The sequence below is a fragment of the Bos taurus genome, chromosome 12 (genome assembly GCF_002263795.3).
Source record: "Bos taurus isolate L1 Dominette 01449 registration number 42190680 breed Hereford chromosome 12, ARS-UCD2.0, whole genome shotgun sequence".
NCBI classification, from domain to species: Eukaryota; Metazoa; Chordata; class Mammalia; order Artiodactyla; family Bovidae; genus Bos; species Bos taurus.
Window position 1 is genome coordinate 77,707,073 of NC_037339.1, and position 17,711 is coordinate 77,724,783.

The following is a 17,711-nucleotide window of genomic DNA, read 5'->3' on the forward strand; positions in this document are numbered from 1 at the left end:
GGCTTCAAATAGAAAGCAGCATCAATCAGAAAGTGCTTATATTTTTGCATACTAAAAACCCCTACATTTTAGAAATGGAGTTTGTCTATTTTTTGCTCTGTTTTAATGGGCTTTGATTTCTTGTTTGTCTTCACTCCAAATTCACAAATAGAAAGCTTTACTGCAAATTATATTGTCTGCTCTTTTCTATTGCAAACATAAATTTCAAAGTCTTGCTTCTTTTTTTTTTTTTTTCTTTTTATTTGGCCATTCCACGTACTATGTGGGATCTTAGTTCCCTGAGCAGGGATCAAACCCATGCCCCCTTCCTTGGAAGTGCAGAGTCTTAACCACTGGATAACCAGAGAAATCCCTTTGCTTCTGTTTGGATAGTGCTTATTTAATACTCTTGGAGAAGGAAATGGCCACTCACTCCAATATTCTTGCCTGGAAAATCCCATGGACAGAGGATCCTGGCAGGTTCCAGTCTATGAGGTCACGAAGAGTCAGACACGACTGAGTGACTATTTAACACTCTAATGCCTTGAAAATAAAGTTGATGGTTTCTTACCAATAAATATTTAATTGTAAAAAAAAATTTAATTGTAATGGCTTGACTTCAATAAAGCTGATTTTATAAGTCATAAACTAAAATTTGTCTTATTATATAACTGAGTCTTATACAATTTGCATATCCCTTATATTTATATCCATATTTTTCTTCAGTTACAATTTACCAGCTAATGTTCTTGTCATTTAAAAAAATGAGATTTTTTTTTGACTGATGCATAATTATATGAGCACCGAAGAACTGAGGCTTTTGAACTGTGGTGTTGGAGAAGACTCTTGAGAGTCCCTTGGACTGCAAAGAGATCCAACCAGTCCATTCTAAAGGAGATCAGTCCTGGGTGTTCTTTGGAAGGAATGATGCTAAAGCTGAAACTCCAGTACTTTGGCCACCTCATGCAAAGAGTTGACTCATTAGAAAAGACTCTGATGCTGGGAGGGATTGGGGGCAGGAGGAGAAGGGGACGACAGAGGATGAGATAGCTGGATGGCATCACCGACTCGATGGACATGAGTTTCAGTGAACTCTGGAGTTGGTGATGGACAGGGAGGCCTGGCGTGCAGCAATTCATGGGGTCGAAAAGAGTCGGACATGACTGAGCGAGTGAACTGAACTGAATTATAAATTAAGCTTTTGTATCTACCTGCCTACCTGTCTCCAAAATCACTGCAGATAATGATTGCAGCTATGAAATTAAAAGACGCTTACTCCTTGGAAGCAAAGTTTTGACCAACCTAGACAGCATATTAAAAAGCAGAGACATGACTTTGTCAACAAAGGTCCGTCTAGTCAAGGCTATGGTTTTTCCAGTGGGCATGTATGGATGTGAGTGTTGGACTATAAAGAAAGCTGAGTGCCGAAGAATTGACGCCTTTGAACTGTGGTGTTGGAGAAGACTCTTGAGAGTCCCTTGGAGCACAAGGAGATCCAACCAGTCCATTCTGAAGGAGATCAGTCCTGGGTGTTCATTGGAGGGACTTTTGTTGAAGCTGAAACTCCAATATTTTGGCCACCTCATGCAAAGAGTTGACTCATTGGAAAAGACTCTGATGCTGGGAGGGATTGGGGGCAGGAGGAGAAGGGATGACAGAGGATGAGATGTTTGGATGGCATCACCGACTCAATGGACATGGGTGTGGGTGGACTCCAGGAGTTGGCGATGGACAGGGAGGCCTGGCATGCTGCGGTTCATGGGGTCGCAAAAAGTTGGACATGACTGAGCGACTGAACTGAACCTGCCTCCATTGTTTTAAACCAAGAAACCATTCATTGTACAAAATTTGAAAATACCATAAGGTATGAAGAATAAAATAAGTTACTTTCAATTCAAATAAAAGATTGTATATATTTTTTAGAATTTGTTGTCAAACTTGAAAATTCTAAGTTTTTTCCCCTAGGGATATATATATACTGGCAATAAAACTGAATCCAGCTGTAAATATAGTATTGTATTAGGCTTCTTTACTTAATTTTTAGTTATCATCATTTATATCATGCATGACTAACCTCATTAATTATTCTGTAAAAATTGAGCTTTGATAACTATAACATGCCATTATTTCCAAAGTCTACTTAGAGATTCTATTATGACATGACTTTAAATTTGCTTTAAAATTTTTACAATGGTGAATAATGCTACAAAGAGCTTTTTTTTTTTTTTTTTTTTACTTTATCTTATCATGTTTCCTGGACATTAACCTTTTAACACTGATGCATAGAGAAGATGTTGGGAAGGCTGGACAGAGTGATCTGCAGAAGTAGGCAGTTATACCCAAGAGGTAGGCAGTGGGGCAAGAACGAATTTACACATCATTCATTAAATGGTCCTGTGTTTAGTCCCAGATGTGGAATAGTGAATGGGAAGCTATTACTATTTCAGATTCTGGCAGTAATCTTCTCTGTAATAGAACTTCTTACTTTTTGCATTTTTGTTGAAAGTTGCAAAGGACTGACTAAAAAGAACAGTATAAACCAGAATGGGAACTGATTTTCAAACTTTCAGTCTAAAATACAGAAAACTGAATATTTAGTGTCCAGCTAATGCCCCAACCTTTTACCAAGGGACCCTTTTATGTTGGGAGGAGAATGGGACAACAGAGGATGAGATGGTTGGTTGGCATCACCAACTCAATGGACATGAGTTTGAGCGAACTCCAGGAGATACTGAAGGACAGGGGAGTCTGGTGGGCTGCAATCCATGGGGTCACAAAGGGTTGGACACGACTTAGTGACAGAACAACAACAACTGTGTTTACTGCTAGGAATTTAGTATTTCATGCTAAGAAGTTAGATTTCCATGCCACTTAAGAACACTAACTGCTATTGCTTGCTGATTCCCTTTTTCATTGTCAGTACAATGTTAACTAGTCTGATACTATTATATCCTTTGACCTTCTCAATAATCCTCTAAAATACTTACTACTGTTCTTTTTTCATTGATGGGAAATTGTACATTTCCACGAGAGAATAGTTGAAGTGTCTGACTATAGATTGTATATTTTGTAGGCAAGACTCAACAAAGTATTAAAATATAATCAGCTTTTCATTAGTAAAAACATATGCCCACAGAAGCTCATCTTAACTGGAGGAGACACAGAATATTCCTCATTTATGACTCTCACTGATTTTTGAAGATGGTACCATGGAGTAGGCTGATTATTAAAATAATATTAATGGAACATGGCAACTATTAGAAAGGAAAACTGCAAATAAGACAATTGGTTGAAAACTACCAAAATATGATGAGGAGCCAAAAAAAAAAGTTCAGCCCAGTGAGTATGCTTCTTGGATCAGGGTAGGAATTGTGGATGCTTTATCCAAGGAATGTAATAATTCCTTGTATTGCAGCTCGGCAGTCAGTGATACCAACACAGCCCCAGGAAAAGACCATGTCTGTGTGATTCACCCTTTATTAAAGTCGTCCTCCAAGAGGAAGAACACAGGATATTATTTTATCACTATGCCACTGATGAATCACCAAAAAATAAATTCAAATAGAAGCCAAAGAAGCTTGTATGTTACAGCAGTATGGAAATAGAGTTAATTTTTCAGTTTTTTTGAGCTATATATTGCATTCAGTTCAGTTCAGTTCAGTCGCTCAGTCCTGTCCGACTCTTCGAGACCCCATGAATCGCAGCACGCCAGGCCTCCCTGTCAATTTAAACCAAATTGCTAGTCTCTATTGCAGGGCCATGTCCAGACATGGATGACAATTTGGCTTAAAGCCTCAGAAGAGACTGACTTTATGAGATAGTGGAAGATTTGACACAATAATGACCACACAGATAAAATTAAAAAAAAAAAAAAATCACCTCCCTTACTGCCCTGAAGATGCCAGAAATTCCTCAAGTGATTGTAAATTTTTGTCTTTGGTCAATAAAAGTGAGTTTTGTTCAGTGAAAAACCTCCTCAGAGAAACAACATTTCTTCCAGTGTAAACTCCCTCAAAATAGCTCTTCCACCATTCTCCAGGAAAAATAAAGAAAGAGTAAACATCTTCAGTGGCTCCTCTGTTTCACCATCTGGACCTCGGAAGGCACCCAACGGTCTGGCTCCAGCCCAAACCTGTAGTTCCTTTCACCCGTCCCTCCCCGCCCCGTGATTCTCCATGCCTTGGACTGACTCATGCTGCTTTCCTTACATGGAAAACTTTCATCTAACACCATCACCCAAATCCTCTAGGGGAATCAGATTTACCCCTGATGACAACTCTTGACAAAGCTTTGCAGTCTTCCTTCCCTGGAAGCAATCTCTCCCTCTCTTACTAAAACAAAATGATATTTGGAAGCACGACCCATAGCCTATAATAAGGTTCCTAGGATTTTTAAATACACTCTAGGGTATCTCTGATATTACTTTACAGCCGACTCCATCTGCTTGGGCACATTTCACCTTCTGGCTTGAGTTCTTTCCTGTGTGTCTACTGTGGGGTGAGTTGAGTTCCTTCATAAATCTCAACTCTGCTGTAAGTGAAAGTTAGTACCTTTGGGCATGCGTGGGCAAGGCATAGCTCCATCCCATGGAGGATGCTGTCTGAATTATAAACCACAACAAAAGAGGCACACCATCTCTTTAGTCTTCATTGTGGGTGGGTGGATGCCTGCAATATTTGCCGGAAACTTTTGGTATGCAGCAGATGAAAGTGAAAGTGTTAGTCACTCAGTCATGTCCGACTCTTTGCGACCCCACGGACTGTAGCCTGCCAGGCTCCTCAGTCCATGGAGTTGTCCAGGCAAGTATACTGGAGTGGGTTGCTATTTCCTACTCCAGGGGATCTTCCTGACCCGGGGATCAAACCCAGGTGTCCTGCACTGTGGGCAGATTCTTCGCCATCTGGGCCACTAGGGAAGCTGACGCAGCAGATGAGGGGAGTATAAATATGAGGATATAAGAATCAAAGTGGACATAATAGCTGTAATGCAAACAAATGCAAAGAGATGTACAAATAGGAGGATATAAGAATCAGATGGAGGTAATATCTGTAATGCAGACAAATGCAAAGACACGTGAGGCTGCAGATGGGAAAGACAGGCCTGAGGAAGCCTGGCCTCAGGCCGTGCCTAGAGAAAAAAAGTTACAGCTGTCTGTCGAAAGACAGTCCAAAAACTGGCTCTCTTTTTTTTTCCTGGTCTCAAAAATTTATTACTGAAATTCCATCTCTGATCACACATGTGAAAAAGTGATTTAAAAACCACAGGGAATTCTAGATGACACACAGCAAACATCCTATAAAAGGCTTAGTTAGGACCCCAGGGGGACTTCCCTGGGGGTCCAGAGGCTGAGACTCCACATTCTCAATGCAGGGGGACTGGGTTCGATCCCCAGTTGGGGAACTAGATTCCACACGCTGCAACTAAAGATCTTGCTGTCTGCAACTAACACTCGACACAGTCAAATTAATTAATTTCAAAAAGCGCCTCCAGGAATATAATGGAAATCCCAGGACCAAGAATTAACAGGTAGCTGGAGTCTAGAAAAGGCACCTTCCCTATGGGATTTATAAGCTCTGCTAGGCTTTGGTTTTTAACATCATGTCAGGCACAAGGGGCAAAGTCACAGACTCCTGAAAGGTGAAGACTGCTGAGCTTAATATTTATTCGGCTTCACTGGAAGTTGACCAGAAGAAAATTCAATGCCAAAAGGAGGTGAAAAGGGAGCGTGTGTGACCTTGACCTGGGCGAGGAATTGTATGACGACACAGCTGGCACTGCAAACCACGGGGAATGGACAGACCAGCCAAGAAACGATCCTGTGACGATGGGTCAGACAAACAGAAATGAGATCGCTCCCTATCTCGCAGCAGCCACGCAAATCAATTCAGATTAAAGGAAGAGCTAAGTGTTTAAATGTCCTGAATAGTCATTGGAAGGGCTGATGCTGAAGCTAAAGCTCCAATACTTTGGCCACCTGATGCAAAAAACTGACTCACTGGAAAAGACCCCGATGCTGGGAAAGATTGAGGGCAGGAGGAGAAGGGGACGACAGAGGATGAGATGGTTGGATGGTATCACCGACTCGATGGACATGAGTTTAAGCAAGTTCCAGGAGTTGGTGATGGACAGGGAAGCCGGGTGTGCTGCAGTCCATGGGGTTGCAAAGAGTCAAACACGACTGATCGACTGAACTGACTGAAATGTTTAAAGCAAAACAAAGCCTGACAAGACCAACTGCTGCTGAACTGTGAAGTTGAGAACATTCCCAGATATTGCTGATGCCAGATAAATTGGTGAAGTACTCTGGAATGCAAGTTTGTCACTATTAAAGTGGACGATACCTTTGTTCTAAGACCCAGAAATTCTATTCTTAGCTACTGCTGCTGCTGCTTAGTCGCTTCAGTTGTGTTCGATTCTGTGCAACCCTATGGATGGCAGCCTGCCAGGCTCCTCTGTCCATTCGGATTCTCTAGGCAAGAGTACTAGAGTGGGTTGCCATGCCCTCCTCCAGGGGAATCTTCATGACCCAGGGATCAAACCCAGGTGTCCTGCACTGCAGGCAGATTCTTTACTGCCGAGCCACCAGGGAAGCCCCATTCTTCACTACATACCCTTAAAATATTTTCACATGTGCAGAGTTCACATGGGTATGAGCTAACATGCAACGTGCAGAGCAGCAGCACTATTTGGAGTCGCAAAATACCAGAAACAAACATCTCAAACCTGCAAGCATGAGTTTTCTATTTCTCTGTAATAAATGACCACAAATTTAGTGGCTCACTCAACAGTCACTGATTATCCCACAGTTTCCGTAGGTCAGAGGTGTGGTGCTGAGTAATGTAATGTGTGTGTGCTCAGTCGCATCTGAATCTTTGTGGCCCCATGGACTGTAGCCCACCAGGCTCCTCTGTCCATGGGATGCTCCAGGCAAGAATACTGGAGCAGGTTGCCATTGCCTGCTGTAGGGGATCTTCCTGATCCTGGGATTAAACCCGAGTCTCCTGCACTGGCAGGCAGGTTCTTTACTACTAGTGCTACCTGGGAAGCCCCTCGAGACTCTCTGGTTGTGGAACATGGGCTTAGTTGCTCTGCAGCATGTGGGATCTTAGTTCCCTTACCAGGGATTGAACCCACATCCCCTGAGTTGCAAGGCAGATTCTTAACCACTGGACCACCAGGGAAATCCCAAGAAGTATGGGCAGGATTTAATTGGGTTCTCTGCTCAGAGTCTCAGAGGCTGAAATCAGGGTGTAAGTTGGGCTGTGCTCATCTGGAACTTGGGGGTCTTCTGCCCTCGCTCAGGTTGTTATCAGAATTCCTTTCCTGTGGATGTAGGCTTGAGGATCCTGTGTTCTTGCTCAGAGCCTCTAGAAGCCACCCTCAGGTTCCGGCCACACGGCCCTTCACAACATGGAAGTTTACTTCTCCAAAGCCAGCTGGAGACCCTCTCCTGCTTTGAGTCACCCTCTTCAGGAAGGACCCAGTGCCTGGGATGAGGTCAGGCCCACCCAAGATAACCTCCTTTTTGACTGACTTCAGTTCAGTCCCTAGTAACTTGTTCACAGGGGCGAAAGCCCGTCATATTCACAAGTCCTGCCCAAACCCAATGAGAAGAGATTATGGAGAGAGTCAGGTCTCTTGATGGACCATTTTAGAATTCACCTGCCACACAAAAGAATGGGGAAATTAACTGTGCACAGACTCTATGAGTATTACACTATATATGTATGTGTGTGTGTGTGTGTGTATACATGTGTCTATACATACATACATGTTTTTGTTGTTGTCATTGTTCAGTCATTAAGCCATCCGACTGTTGCCTGACTCTTTGTGAGCCCGTGGATTGCAGCATGCCAGTCCTCCTCTGTCCTTCATTATCTCCCAGAGTTTGCTCAATTTCACATCCATTGAGTCAGTGATGCTATCTAAACATCTCATCCTTTGGTATCCCCTTCTCCTTTTGCCTTCCATCTTTCCCAGCATCATATGATGCAATGTACAGTTGCATATTATACCCCAAGAGAAATACATAAAATATAGCTACATCATGTACTCATTCGTATTGGTAAATCTCACAGAGTGCTGAGCCAAAAAAGCAATTAGCAGGAGAAACGGTCCAGTATTAGGACACATAAGGCGAATTTAAATCACACGAAAAGGGAGGCGAGTCTCAGTTGATGCCTATACATGCGTTAAAAGTGTACAGGGATGAACAAACATCAAGTTCAGAAAAGTGGTTCACTATGGGAAAGGGGGGAGAGAGATGAGGGGATGGGGCTCCAGGACTTCAGATCCATTGCTAACCTGCTTTTTTTTTTTTTAATAAGATGATTTATTGATTTACTTTTGTGGTCACTCCACGAAGCATGTGGAATCTTAGTTCCCCAACCAGGGATTGAACGCACACACCCTGGACTGGAAGCTTGGAGGTCTTACCCACTGGACCATCAGTGAAGTCCCATTAATCTGCTTTTTAAACTGCATATGGCCACAGAAGAATACATCTTATTATTCTCTATATACCTTTGCATGCCTCTAATAGATCGTGAAAAAAATGAAAAAATACATGGAAGACTGTAAAACAATAGAAACAAAAATTAATAAAGATTTCAGCAATATCAGTTGAACTAATTATCCCTTTGAACATAAACCCCAAATGTATGAAAAATGTAGTCAAATCCTACATCTTGCAAATGTTGAAAAAAAATAAAGGGACAAGTTGTTTCTTCAAATTCTCAGTAATTCTTTCAATGCAACTAAAAGCATGATTAGCCATTCTGGTGGTGAAAGGAAACAGGAAAATTAATTTGTAATTAAGTGTTTAATAGTATTTACTTCTTATATTATATAACCCCTTTGGACATGATTTTATAAGTGAAAATTCAATAGAGCAAGTAATTAGCATTTAGAGAATGCAAATTAAGAAAACTTATATCAAATAAATAATATTAAAATTCAAGTTCCTGGGGAGAATGGATATACACACACATATACATATATATGGCTAAGTCCCTTTGCTATTCATCTGAAACTATCACAATATTGTTAATCAGCTATACTCCAATACAAAATACAAAGTTAAAAAAAAGAAAGCTGGATGATTATTCTCATTCAAATGTAATTTGCAATTGAATTAAATTTGGGGTCTGATTTAGAAAAAAATTCAATTACCTGTGTTATGGAGGGTAGTGTATTATTATTTATGAATAAAAACTAGGCCTACTTACTATTATTTTAGTAGGAAATTAAAAGGAATAAAGATATCGATCTGGTTAAAGATCTACAGTAGATGTTTATTCCAAGTATTTATTATTATTTTGATTTTGATTTTTTGTTCATCATGGGGTTTTTTTGCATCGATTTTGACTTTTACTTATTTTTTTGGCCACACCCTGCAGCATTCGAGATCTTAGCTCCCCAACCAGGGATCGAACCCTTGCTTCCTACAGTGGAAGTGTGAGGTCTCTACTGCAAGTATTTTAGCAACATACTAAAGTTGCTTTGTATACTAAGTGGAAGGATAAACAGAACAAAACCGTAGTCACTCCACCGCTGCTCTGCAAATAGCTTCATCAGTACCATCTCTCTAGATTCCACATGTACACATTCATATACAGTAACTTGGCTTTTCTGTTTTTGAGTTATTTCACTTTGTATAATAGGCTCTCGACTGGCACAGGGCGGGAAGGAGAGGGTGGGCTGAATGAAGAGTGGCGTGGAAACATATACATTACCGTGTGTAAAAGAGGTAGCCAGTGGGAGTTTGCTGTATGCCCCAGGGAGCTCAAGGGAGGGCTCTGTGGTGACCTAGAGGGGTGGGATGGGGTGGGAGGTGGCAGGGAGGTTCAGGAGGGAGGGCACATATGTATATCTATGGTTGATTCATGTTGATGTACGGCAGAAACACAATATTATAAAGTAATTATCTTCCAATTAAAAATAAATAAAATTTTTTTAAAAAGAAAAAACATAAAGCTGTAGTGAAACTGTGCACAGAAGCTTCGGTCAGGCAACCATGAGAAAACGCCAATTGTTTTTGTCTTTGCTACAGAAAGCTGGGTGGCAACCTGCCTAGAGCAAGCTGTCTCCTGACCTGTATGGGTTGTTCCTTCGCGAAAAGCTAATCTAATCGTTCTTATAATATAACCTATTAGTCCCAACAAAGGAGGAACAGCAGGATACTGCCTCACAGCAGGACTTAATCTCGTTATTTCTACTTAGCAAAGTGTCTGCTTGGTCCAAATTAGAAGAGAAAGTTATTGGCTTGAGATGACAAAGTTGTTTTATTAAATTGCATCAATATGTCATTCTCTCTTTTCTCACTGGAAACATTTAGGCTCCTCTCCATATCCAGGGTTTCTGCTGAGGCTCCACCGGCTGTTTCCCCTCTCTCTGCTTTCCAATGCTACACATCCCATGACACAGTGGTTTTTGTTTTTTAACGCTTCTCTATTTATTTGGCTGTGCCGAGTCTAAGTTGCAGCATGCGGGATCTTCAGTTGCAGCATGTGCAATTCTTAGTGGGGGCATGTGGGATTTAGTTCCCTGACCAGGGATCAAACCTGGGCCCCCTACTTGGGGAGCATGGAGTCTTAGCCACTGGACCACCAGGGAAGTCCCAACACAGTGTTAATAAGTGCTCTGGGAGGTGTCAGGAGGGGAGATCACAGTGCTGCCAACTTCAAGATACTTGTAATATAAGTAGAGGAGAAGAGACTTCGCATGCGTGTTGACAGCATGCGACAGAAGGAACCATAAAAAGAGGGAAAGCGAGAGTCCAGTATGTGCCAGGCCCTATGCTGGCTTCCTGGCAGGTCCCATTTGAGCATCTTGGAAAGAAGCTGGGGCCCAGCTGCTGCTCGGAGAGAAAATAGACACCAGACCCCATCCTTCCCTGCATCTATCTACATCCCCTATTTGCACAAGACATACAGGAGCTCTGGAGGCAGAGAGGAAAGAGAAATCTTCTTCAGGTTTTGGGGCTGAGTATTATCGTAGTTTCTGTGGCTGTCCCCCAGTACCCATTTCTTCCCCCTATGATGAATCCAAGACAATCACTTAGACTCCAGCCATCGTGCAGTGATTTGTTCAGTAATGACCAAGTGACCCAATCCTGCTGATGAGAGATAAGAGCTTGTTCGTAGGGTGGGGCATGGAGGTTGTGGGGGAGAAGGTACTGGAAAAGGTGACCTTGCTTCTAAGGAGGAGACCTGGGTGGAGACGATGTCCTTCTTCTTAGAGATTTTATCATGAAGCCCAGAAATGGTGCATCCATTTTGTTCACACAAAGATATCACACAGAGAAGGAAACTACATTGGTTTGCTAGGATTGCTGGTACCTACAACTAGGTGGTTTCAAACAATGGGAATGTATTCTCATAGTTCTGGAGGCTATGGCAGTCAGAAATCAAGCTGTTGGCAAGACCACACTTCCTCTGAAGCCTCCCTCGGAAGGGTTTCCTTGCCTCTTCTGCTTTGGGCTCTTGCTAGCAATCCTTGGGCCTCCCTGGCTTGTAGATGCCCTGCCAGTCACATGGCCACCTTCCCCATGCGCTTCTTCACATGGTCTTCTCTCCGTGTATGTCTGTGTGGGTGTCAAATGCTCCCTTTTGTATGGAATGTCGGCCATATTGGATCAGAGTTCACTCTAAGGATCTTCTTTTAACCTGATCACTTCTATTTCCAGATAAGGCCACATTTTTGGGATCCTGGGGGGTTAGAACTTCAGCATGTCTTTAGGGGCATGTAAGTCAACTCATGACAACACCTGAGAGAATTTTCATGGAAGATTCAGAGTCCTGGCTTCCTAAAGTCTACCTAATCTCTTGAATTTTGTGACATGAATTTCCTAATTATTTAAGACAGTTGGAGTCAATTTTCTACTACTGGCAGCCAAAGCATTCTGACAGAATTACACTAACACTGCTGATGGGAGAAGGGTGAGGGGCATGATGGAGGCTAAGGGGGTTCCCAGAGCTGTGGACAACAGTGAAGAAGGAATCTGACCTGGTGAGCTAATAAGGCATGGGAGGATCAGAGAGGTTTGCTTTGGTCCAGCATCATTATTCATTCTTCATTCAAACATCTATTCACCAGCTACCCTGTGGCAATGGTTGTGCTGAACAGGGAGGATTTAAATGAGCAAGATGGACACCATCAGGATGGACTTCCCTGATGGTCCACTGGTTAAAACTCTGAGCTTCCACCACAGGGACTATGGGTTCGATTTCTGGTTGGGGAACTAAGATTTCACATGCTTCACAGCATTAAAACAAACAAACAAAAAAAGACGGACACATCTCTGCCTTTGAAAGTGATGCTGGAGGAAATCCTGAAATCTGAGTCCAAAGAGGTAAGTGGGGCCAGAGATGAAAAGATACTGAAAACCCTATTAAAATGTTTGTTATCTTGAGTTGGAAAGGAGGATCTTGAAGCATTTTAAATGGGAGAATGGCATGAGACAATTCATACCTAAGAATGTGCAAATTTGCAGTTTTAATGCAAATGGAGAATGAGCTGCAGTGTTAGGCAAGGAGACCAATGGGGAACTGGTGGAATAATGCTAATTCCTTTGGCATCCTTTCAGTTCAGGAAGCACTGGGTTTTCCACGTGGGTGGAGCTGAATCAGAGGTTCAAGGCACTGGGCAGTCACTGAGTTTGCCCAGGTTGCTGTTGTCTCACTGTCCCTCTGTCCCTCCAGGGCTCTCTTCCTGGGATTTGGATGGGAAATCAGCTTTTGTGTCCATGTCAGCTCCTCCTAGAGGCATCTCACGGCAGGTTGCTGAGCCCAAGATACAATCAGGTCCAGCCAAATCAGGGTTTGGTTTTACATCTAGTCCTGTTTCCCTGGAGAGACTATACCTGCCCTGGATGGCTGCGTCAAGGTCAACTTCCAGAAAACAGCCCAAATAATGAGCTTTCAGGCACAAATGTTGGGCTTCCCTGCTAGCTTGGTGGGTAAAAAAACCGTCTGCAATGCAGAAGACTGAGGTTTGATCCCTGGATGGGGAAGGTCCCCTGGAGAAAGAAATGGCAACCCACTCCATTATTCTTGCCTGGAGAGTTCCATGGACAGAGGAACCTGGTGGGCTACAGTCCATGGGGTCGCCAAGAGTTGGACGCGACTGAAGTGACTTAGCACACACCTCAACACCCAACCATTGAGTACAGAGAGACACATCTCATGAGCAGGAAAGAAAGCAAGACCACAGAAATCAAGCATAGCTGGCTTGTGTTTATAACCATCTTTCTTGATCCCTTCCTATCAGGCAAGTGTCACCCGTGGATGGTGCTTTGACTTAGAATGATAATAACTGCTTTTTGTAATTGTAATACTGTTAACATTTCTTGTAAAATTTGATTATGTTTCGGGGATTTAATTCTTAACTGCATCCATATGCAAGGAGAAAGCCAGTCCCTTCCTGTTTCAACACTGTCAGCTGCTGGATAACCGATTAGGGGGCTCCCTAGTCACTGGCTGCTTTCATTAAGATGGTCACAGTAATCAGGCAGAGAAGCAGAAGCACAATTGAGTAATTGGGAGATCTGAAAATGCAATGTTCCTTGATTACTATTATAGCTAGAGAAACAGAGCAAATCCCAAGGTATCTAAAGCAGCCTTGTCTTTAATATTGAGTAGCCTCTGTATTATGCCAATTTCAAATATATTATACAGGATGTCACTTTTTTTTTCCCTAATGCTTTCTAAGCCCAGGGTTGGATTGTTTATATATTATTCAACACATATAATATAATGCGGAAAATACCATTTTTGCCTGTATTTTAAGATTTTTTGATGTGGACCATTTTTAAAGTTATTGAATTTGGCACAATACTGCTTTTGTTTTAGTTTTTCACCATGTGGCATGTGGGATCTTAGCTGCCTGACCAAGGATCCAACCTATACCCTCTACATTGAAAGGCAAAGTCTTAGCCACTGGACCACCAGGGAAGTCCCATTTTTGCCTATATATTAGATGCAAAAAAAAAAGTTTAAAGTATAATTTGTTTGGTGTCTTATGGAAACCCACTCCAGTATTCTTCCCTGGAAAGTCCCATGGACATAGGAGCCTAGAGGGCTATAGTCCATGGGGTCACAAAGAGTTGGATACAACAGAGTGACTGATCGCAACTAAAAAGTAATGGAGTGGGAAGTATAGACTCTTATCCAGGATGATTTTGTATGCAGGCTCTTATTTTCAATTTCAACATTCAAAACACTTTGAAAATATCCAAAGGTGTTGTGTTGTGTTTTGCTGGTAGCTCATTTAGTGGCAAAAGTCTGACCTGACCTATGACTTATTTATTGTATTATTTATAAAAGATGCTTACTCCTTGGAAGGAAAGTTATGACCAACCTAGACAGCATATTAAAAAGCAGAGACATTACTTTGTCAACAAAGGTCCATCTAGTCAAGGCTATGGTTTTCCAGTGGGCATGTATGGATGTGAGAGTTGGACTATAAAGAAAGCTGAGCACTGAACAATTGATACTTTTGAACTGTGGTGTTGGAGAAGACTCTTGAGAGTCCCTTGGACTGCAAGGAGATCCAACCAGTCCATCCTAAAGGCGATCAGTCCTGAGTGTTCATTGGAAGGACTGATGCTGAAGTTGAAACTCCAGTACTTTGGCCACCTGATGTGAAGGGCTGACTCATTGGAAAAGACCCTGATGCTGGGGAAGATTGAAGGCAGGAGGAGAAGGGGACGACAGAGGATGAGATGGCTGGATGGCATCACCGCCTCAATGGACATGAGTTTGGGTAACCTCTGAGAGTTGGCGATGGACAGGGAGGCCTGGTGTGCTGCGGTTCATGGGGTTGCAAAGAGTTGGACACGATTGAGCAACTGAACTGAACTGATCCTTCTTTGTCTGAAGGTTGATGTTCTGCTATAGAAATATTAACACGCTGGTTACAGGGGGCTGATTCAGACAACTCTGGAATGAGATATCACCCTTAAAATATCTAGAATATTCTGCACTCCAAAAAGAGGTATGGGGTAAAGGATATAAAATCGGTTGTGTGAAATGGGAGGAAAGGGTGAAAAGTGAGGATAAATTATGAAATTAAGATAGGTCTGTGCAATAAATAAATACAGGCTGTTTCCACTTAGTACCCTCTCGCCCAGAACAATGGCTGACCCTTAGTGAGGCCTGAGGGGTAGGCCGTGAAGACAGATAACAAATATGGCAGCCTGCTCTTTGTATTTACCCCATGAGGGGACAGCGAGGGGGCAGCCTAGGACAAGCTGGCCTTGACGACACTGTCATCTTTGCTTGCATCTCTCTGTCCCTGGAGGAAGAGCAGGCCTTTCTGTAGGGAAGTCTGGTTTCAGGCCAATCCTAAGCGGCCCGGCCATGAACAACAACCAGGCTTTGCCTGGAAGGTCCCTGCGGGAGGGAAGCTGCCCTGCCCCTCGGTCTCGGGCACAGCCCTGCACCGCAGTCTCTGGAGCGAGTTTCAGGGAATGAGACAGGCCCGCAGGCTGCCTGCTCACGTCTCTGGCTTCCTGGCCTCTCCTCGGAGGGGCTTCTCATGGCGGCGTTCAGCACTTTTCGCCACCTTGACTCAGCACATTTTCACTTCCAGCCTTTCCTCTAGGCAAGCCCCCAACCCTCACCCTCACTCCCTGGCCCATAAGAGGGCAGGAGCTTTGTTTAGGACTCCCAGGGAATGCCCGGACCCCTCTCTCCCCTCCACACCAGAGACCCATCCACCAGCCCCTCACCCTGCCTTGCTCAGCGGGCAGAAGGGGACCCGGGCAGCCATACCCGCTCCTACCTGCTGCCTGCACTGGGGCGGTAAGTGAACCAAGGCTCGCCGTGACTTTGGGCTCACCGTCCTACAAGACCACCTCGACACCTGACAGCTCAACTCCTGCCTACGGCAGTCCCAGTGCCGGCCCTGCAGCCGCCTCTGGAAACCGCCTGCCGCCCTTCTCCTGGCCTCGCGCCATCTTTGTTGCCCCCTCCTTGCACTCTCTTATCAACGTTTAATCACGATCATGCTTTCATCCACTTACAAGTTCCTTGGCTTTATGTCCTCCTGTTTGCCATCAACTGTTCTTTCTCCTTTAAGTTCTCGAACAAGATATGGCTCACTTCAGAGCTTCAACACAAGACCCGGAAAAACACTGCTCTTTGCACTTCATCCGGCTTCATCCTGCTCTTCTTCACTAACCTCCTGTTCCACAGAGTCTTTCTGGATTTTTCCACTCCTGGTTGTGCACCTTCCCTCTGGGTTCCCAGTGTTTGCCTTTATCAAAACCCGTCATGCTTGATATTTGCTTAGTGATTACCTGCCTCTCAACTGGAATTCCTTTAGACTGGGAACTGAATTGCATTTATACCTCAGGATCACCAAGACTGCCTGGTTCTTGATAGACATTCAATAGATGCTTGGCGATGAGTAACACATTTAGCACAAGATTAAAAAACAAACAAACAATAACCCAGAGTTTATTAGCCTATCTGTTAAGATTTAAAAAAAAAACAAAACAGGCTATATTAGTCTATCCATTATGACACAGATAACTTTACCCTTAAAGCTTTTTTTTTTGATGTATTATTTGTTGTTCTTACCCCAAGACAATTCTTCTCATATAACAGACCTTACTATTTCAGTTATGGTGATAAACTTTGTCTTGGTCATTATATTTTTTTCATATTTTTGAATCTTCATAGAGTTTAAACTTCAGGGTCCTTCTGATTAGGGACTAATTAGTTTTTTTATTGATTGATCGGTTTTTAACTTTCTTTTCAACCTAAGTGAACCTTAATAAGAATACAGAGATATGAACTAGATGATCTTTTAAAGACAGTTCAAATCTGAAGAGTTTATGAAATTTATATATTGAAAATAAAAATTCTCTTCTAGATTATGCCTGACATAAAATATACATGAACTGTAAAACAGATTTAAAAATGTTACCTCTCACAAACACATAAAAGCAAACTTCAAACATTGTAAAATTAATAATTTTAAAATTCTGCTATATTTTCATTTATAGGTACTAAGAACCCTATCATCCATCTTTATTGGTTTCTGCATCTCATTCTATTAGATTGTTTCCAGAATTTTAGAATTGACACATAATCTGACAATGCTGAAAATGTGCTCAGACACCTGTATTCTGTAGAAGAGACCACTATGAATATTAACATCGAATTACTCCAAGTTATAAAAAAAAAGTCAGTATTTTTTAAACCTCTGCTAAAGTGAAATGACTTTGACATTAAGCATTATTACTAAAATAAAAAATAACTGCATTACACTGACTGCATTTTTTGTTCTTACCCTTGGAAATGTCGTGAATCTATCCAGCTCTTCGACAAAGCAGAACATCTGCAGACTAATTGCCGACATAACAATCAAGAGGCTGGCAGTAAATACAACCAAACTCCCCAGCTTTTTTCCAGGACCAAAGATCTTGTACACAAAGTCTTCTAATGCAGGTGAGATTTTAATAAGCCGAACTACCCGAAGAACCTGTCGTAGGAGAGAAAAACACACACACTCGACCGTTAACATTGAATCTTAAATAAGTTCATACTAAAATCTCATTTTTTTGTAGCACTCTATAAAATCGCATTTTCCGTCTGAGTATTAGTGATGAAACACTTTAAGAGCTAAGATATTAGCCTAGTTCAGTGCCTGCTGTACAATAAGAACTCAACAAATCCCAAAGGAATGAAGGCAGGAAAATGGTGACAACTCTGTTTTAACATATG

The 17,711-nt window shown here is 42.5% G+C and overlaps 1 protein-coding gene across 5 annotated transcripts in view; it reads right to left on the reverse strand.

Annotated features, from left to right (window-relative positions):
* The window catches only part of NALCN (sodium leak channel, non-selective), a 303,303-nt gene that overhangs the window by 141,737 nt on the left and 143,855 nt on the right, over window positions 1–17,711 (reverse strand). For all 5 annotated transcript variants that reach the window (XM_025000161.2, XM_059892311.1, XM_059892312.1 and 2 more), the window contains one exon: window positions 17,278–17,469. In XM_025000161.2, the coding sequence (XP_024855929.1) occupies window positions 17,278–17,469 (192 nt within the window). The remainder of the gene's footprint in view (window positions 1–17,277; window positions 17,470–17,711) is intronic.